We start from the raw sequence: 5509 nt of genomic DNA, 5'->3' as shown, positions 1-5509 counted from the left end.
TATAATTCTCTTCTACTAATTTTTCGATCTCTATTTTAGTAACTTTTTAATGCATTAATTAAATAATGCATCAGCGTTTCTTGTTCTGAAAATATACTAAACAGTGAAAATAACAAAATAAATTGACAAGCGTACGTCCAAATTCACAGTATTATCAAATTATGACGTTTCCTGTTTCTGATTGAATCCTTTTATGAGAACTGATGGTAGAATACAATACATTATTGGAAACAATAAGGAGATCGAGTTTCTGGACCCTCCATCAGTAGAACAAACTAAACGTCAGATGTGTAAGTAGAGTAAACATGTATATTGAAGTGTACAACTGCTTTTAGAATGTATAGTTCTTTATTGAGTGATAAAATTAGGCGTGCAGATTATTTTAATTTTAATAAAATTATCAAAATCTTCCATCATGATTAGCAATGAAATTATAGCAAAATTTATAGTACTTCATCACATCCAGCACTGTACAATAAATTCTATTGAGACTTAACTTCAAAATTTGATATTTTTAAATTATTCTTTTTATAACGAATGAATAGTAAATTTAGAATCAATAAAAAAATGTATCAGTGTTGTACATTTTGTATTTGATATTTTTTAATTATTCATATTGCAATGAATGAATATTGTAAATTTAGAATTAATAATAAAAGGAGAAATGTACTTATTTAAACTTTCTCAATCATTTTGAAAATTTTAGTTTACTTCTCTCGTAATCTGTATTAAGTTATTTAATTCATTTAAAAATTTTCAGGAGTTCTCTGTAAAATTAAACAAAATTCAATTTTAAAAATTTGAGAATATAACGAATATTTTCGTAAGAATAATATTTATAGTAATTCAGGAGTATACTACACTCAGGTATACAGTAAATATGCCAAGAAATACGAGAAATGTAAATATTCCTTCTGGAAGTTTTTTCATCCTTAAAAAACTTTTTTAACATCCTTAAAATGTATCTTTCTTATCGAATAATAATTTTCTTACTTTAATGTGACTAAAGTAGTTAAGGAATAAAAGTGATTAAAAGTATCCGGCGAGTAAAGTTTGCGATCAAACTTTAAGGCTCATTTATTTACTTTTCTAGACAGTAGATTAAGAGCATCGCAAATTTTATAATTCATTATTAATATCCTGAAAAATGTGTACAAGAAATACTGCAAATATTATTTCTTATACTTTTGTAATTTCGGTGAGTTTATTATAAATTCATAATTCGTTTTATTTCCTAACCTGTACCATCTATTGTAATATCTAATAGTAAGCAAAATATCAAATTGTAAGCGAAATAGTTTCCATATTTTATTATATTAATTCTGCTTCAATGTTATTCTTTACTGTAAAATTTCTTTATTTTATTTTATCGTAAAATTCTTTCGACAATATTTCACGTATTTATTTGAACAAGGTCTAAATTCAATTTCAAATTAAACCTAGTTGCACTTTTTATTATTATTCACCTCTAAATCTAATTTAAAGACTGCGAAACCAAGGATCCGTATGGGACTAGACAATCATGAACTCAAGTTTTTATTCAATTGATAAGAAAAATTCAAATTTGTATAAAGTTGGTGGTCTGCTACTCGTTTCAAAATTCCCGCCTACCGCTCGAGCACGTGCGCACGTAACAACTTCCAATTTTTGTATTTTAAATTTATTCTTAATTTTAAGTATTGCTATGTCAAGTTAACAATATTATTTTGCCATCAAATTAGTTAGTTTCCTACATTTTTAAATGGTAAGTTAAATAATGCACTTATTGTTAGTGCATCAGTTAATAGTATTTTACAATAAAGTTCTGTGTACTATAAAACAGTATTTTATTAAAATAAACGAGTTTGCATTAGGAAAACGTTAATCCCTTTTACACTTCTTCGTTGCTTTTCATTATTATTATAATAGTACTTACATGATAAGAATATATGCACACGAAATTTTAGTACAGTTATCGTTTAATCATTCCTCATGTCCACAGTTCTTAAACGTTATTAAAATCATTAATGTTACGTTTCTTCCAAAAAACAAATGTATTTCAAAGTCGAAAAAGCTGTTATTTGATAATAAATAATACAATAAATCTGTACAATAATTCTCACTGGTGATAACACTCAACCATCAATATCCAACTACAACGAAAAAAAAGACAATAAAACATGTGCTACAATCGTTGGTTACCATTCATTCAACTTTCACCAAAAAAATGTTCTCACAGACGTTGATAACAAATCAACGTCACAGCGTTTTGATAAAAAGTGCAGATTGCGGTAGAAGACGAGGCAAAAAAGATCGTGTACTACGTCATCAACCAGTAGCGTGATATAAAGGCGCGTACGCATGAAACGATTACGTATGCCTATGACATCGAAAAACCTCAGTTACTGTGGAACGGCCATAGTCAGTCTCATCCATGTCAGAACGTAGAAATTGTGTTTCAACGGTAGATAGAATCGGCGCATGTGCACAATTCCCTTTCTACAGAGTATCGTTAAAGTCGACGTCGTCATGGAGAGCATAACTTTCGGACCATATCGTTGCAGAATTTCTTTCGGTCGTGCATTACCTGAAGTGCACTTTCATTAGTGTGATGCACAACGTTCAACGAACCGACAGCCTGTCCTCCATGCGAGTTTTTGCTCACACGCGGGTAAACAAGTCACTAGTGCGTTTCCACAGCTGTTTCTGACAATCGAAAGATACATCGTCTCGGATCACGTAACGGCCCAGTTGGCAACAGTACAACGGTCTCGCGACCCCTTCTATGCTGAGTGATAATATTTCCGTAGTATCGAATTTTTTCTACAGAGGTCAGAAGCTTCGCGACTTCAAACGGTGGTCTGATATACCGACTTCGTTGCTCGTCGTTACCGACTGTACAATGGATGCACGAGCTTTCTGAATGCTACACCGAGGATTGAGAGAACATTTGTTAAAATAAAAGGGTACTTATTGGAAGGTAATTCTCTGTACTTTGATAACAAATATTTCGTTGAACTCTTAAGAGAATGATTTAAAGAAGACTTTACGTGACGTTTATTTAATTTAATTGTTTTTGAACGGTTAACAATTGCACGAAACTGGTGTTATGGCGCTGAGTTATGGCGTTCTTATGGCGCTGAGTCATCAGTGGTAGATCTCCGATGGACAAAGCAGTACCTTATAACACTCTGAAGGAGGAAGACGTAGAAGACGAGGGAAAAATTTTTTTCTGTTGACGTTCATTTTTTGTTTTTTTTTTCTAGTTTTATACAAAGTTTTAGTTTAGAAATGTCTGGTCTATCGATAAGTGATCACCTCATTTTCAATCAACTTGTAAATAACGAAAATATACATGACTGTGAAGTATCATCGGATGGTGCAAGTTCGACGTGCAGTGATATTGAGCCAGAGTTTCAAGATTTCGAATTCGACGAGTTTGACGCTTCAGAACGTGAAGAAGATATGGAAGATCAAAAAAATTACATAGTATCTGGTCGTACGTGGAGTTGTATTGCTCCTATAAACAACAATACCATAGAATTTGAAAACTATTCGTTAACAGAAAAAAGTGTAAATATAGAAACGATCGACGAATGTTTTCATCTGTTTATTAATGAACAAATCATAGACACTATTATTTTACATACTAACAATAAAGCACACGAGACTATACCGCCGAACAAAAAGTGGAATCCAGTGGATCGTATTGAAATCGACGCAATTTTAGGACTCCTACTAATGATGGGACGATTTCGAGAGTCATATGAACGTAAAACCGATTTGTGGAGGCAAAATGAAGCGCTGTGCCGACCGTTTTACGCAGCTACTATGTCCCGTGACCGGTTTTCAGATATATTAAAACACATTCGTTTCGATGATTACATCACGCGTGAAGATAGAAAAGCAATCGATAAACTGGCACCACTGCGAGCTATCAGTAATATTTTTATAAAAAACTGTAGGGATTCCTATAGTGCGTCTAGTATTGGTACAGTCGATGAGCAACTGGTCACATTCCGCGGACGTTGTTCGTTTAAGGTACACATGCCAAATAAACCGGACAGATATGGAATTAAAATTTTTACTTTATGCGATGCAAAAACATTTTACTGTTGCAACATGGACATTTATTTGGGTAAAATTGAAAGTATTCCTGAAAAGCAACAAGCTCAACGGATCGTTAAACAGCTGACCGATTTTTGGAGGAGATCGAATCGCTCGATAACCACTAATAATTCCTTCACAGATATCCGTCTAGCCGAAGAGTTGTTAGCGAACGATATTTTTCTTACAGGAACCGTGCGCAAACGTAACCCGGATTTACCTAAAATACTCACGCAAACTCAGCACCGTCAACAATACTCCGCTGATTTTTTGTTCACCGATAATTTGACGCTAGTTTCTTATGTTCCAAAGCCTGAAAAATGTGTCATATTGTTATCCAGTTTACACCACGAACATTTCATTTCGAACCCGGAAAACAGTTACAAACCGGACATTGTTAATTATTACAATACCACAAAGAACAGTGTAGAAGTGTTTGATAAAATAGTGAAAGAGTGCTCCTGTAGACGCTGTACTCGTCGCTGGCCCCTGTCACTTTTTATGCATTATGTAGATGTCGCTGCGTACAACGCTTTCGTTATATGGATTACCAAAAATCCCACATGGGAAAGTAATAATACGATAAAAGTGAAAAGGAAACTATTTTTAGAAAATTTAGCGAAAAGATTAGTTGCGGATAATATAAACAGGCGTGCTACACTGTTCGAAAACCACGAAACCACTTTGCACAAGTATATTATAAACGCAATAGAAGCGACTGGTAGAAAAATTTCGAAAACTGTAGCAAAGGCAGAACCCCGAAAGCGTTCTCGATGCTACATTTGCATTGGGAACGACAACAAGTACAACTCAACATGTGACAGCTGCGAAAAACATATCTGTAATATTCATTCTGTAAATAAACGAACAGTTTTATGTAATAGGTGTAATGTGATAAATATAGAATAAGTATAATTTATTTACAATTTGCAAATTTATTATCCTCGTCCTTCGTTACTTATAGTAATATAAGTTCCCGTAGTAATAACATTTATTTGAAAAAGTTTATGTATATTGCACGGTATCGAAGGGAACATATGATGCTGTAACGGTTTTTTTTTAATAACCTACATGTTTACGAAATATCAGGGTTACCTTGAATTTTTTAAATGGAATGCGTACCGTTTTGTAACAGAATTTAAGAGAGCAGTGACTTTTCTATAAGAAAGTATTAAGCTTCATTTGCCCTAAACGTAATAATAAGCGAGATATTTGCAAAAACCTAACCTTACCTTACATAACCTAACTTTAATTACAGTAGGTGCCAAAAGTGATGTCCGTTAACTCCCATACACCTGTGCAATCTGTTAATTAAGGACAGAAATTGCCCACTATTTTTACCATTCTATAGTTTAATTTTAATTTTTTTCTTTAATAATCGTATAATTTATAGAAAATTCAAGTAATTTATAATTTATATTAT

The 5509-nt window shown here is 32.8% G+C and overlaps 1 protein-coding gene across 1 annotated transcript; it reads left to right on the top strand.

Annotated features, from left to right (window-relative positions):
- Positions 1–3088: 3088 nt before the first annotated feature.
- LOC108577462 lies at positions 3089–4995 on the top strand. Its single transcript, XM_017940616.1, has 3 exons — positions 3089–3132; positions 3246–4778; positions 4971–4995. The coding sequence occupies exons 1-3, from the start codon at positions 3089–3091 to the stop codon at positions 4993–4995; spliced, it is 1602 nt and encodes a 533-aa protein (XP_017796105.1).
- The last annotated feature ends 514 nt before the right edge of the window (positions 4996–5509 follow it).

This window comes from Habropoda laboriosa, unplaced genomic scaffold (genome assembly GCF_001263275.1).
Source record: "Habropoda laboriosa isolate 0110345459 unplaced genomic scaffold, ASM126327v1 scaffold734, whole genome shotgun sequence".
NCBI classification, from domain to species: domain Eukaryota; kingdom Metazoa; phylum Arthropoda; class Insecta; order Hymenoptera; family Apidae; genus Habropoda; species Habropoda laboriosa.
Note: the sequence above shows the minus strand (reverse complement) of the source record. Positions and strands in the feature narration are given on the sequence as shown.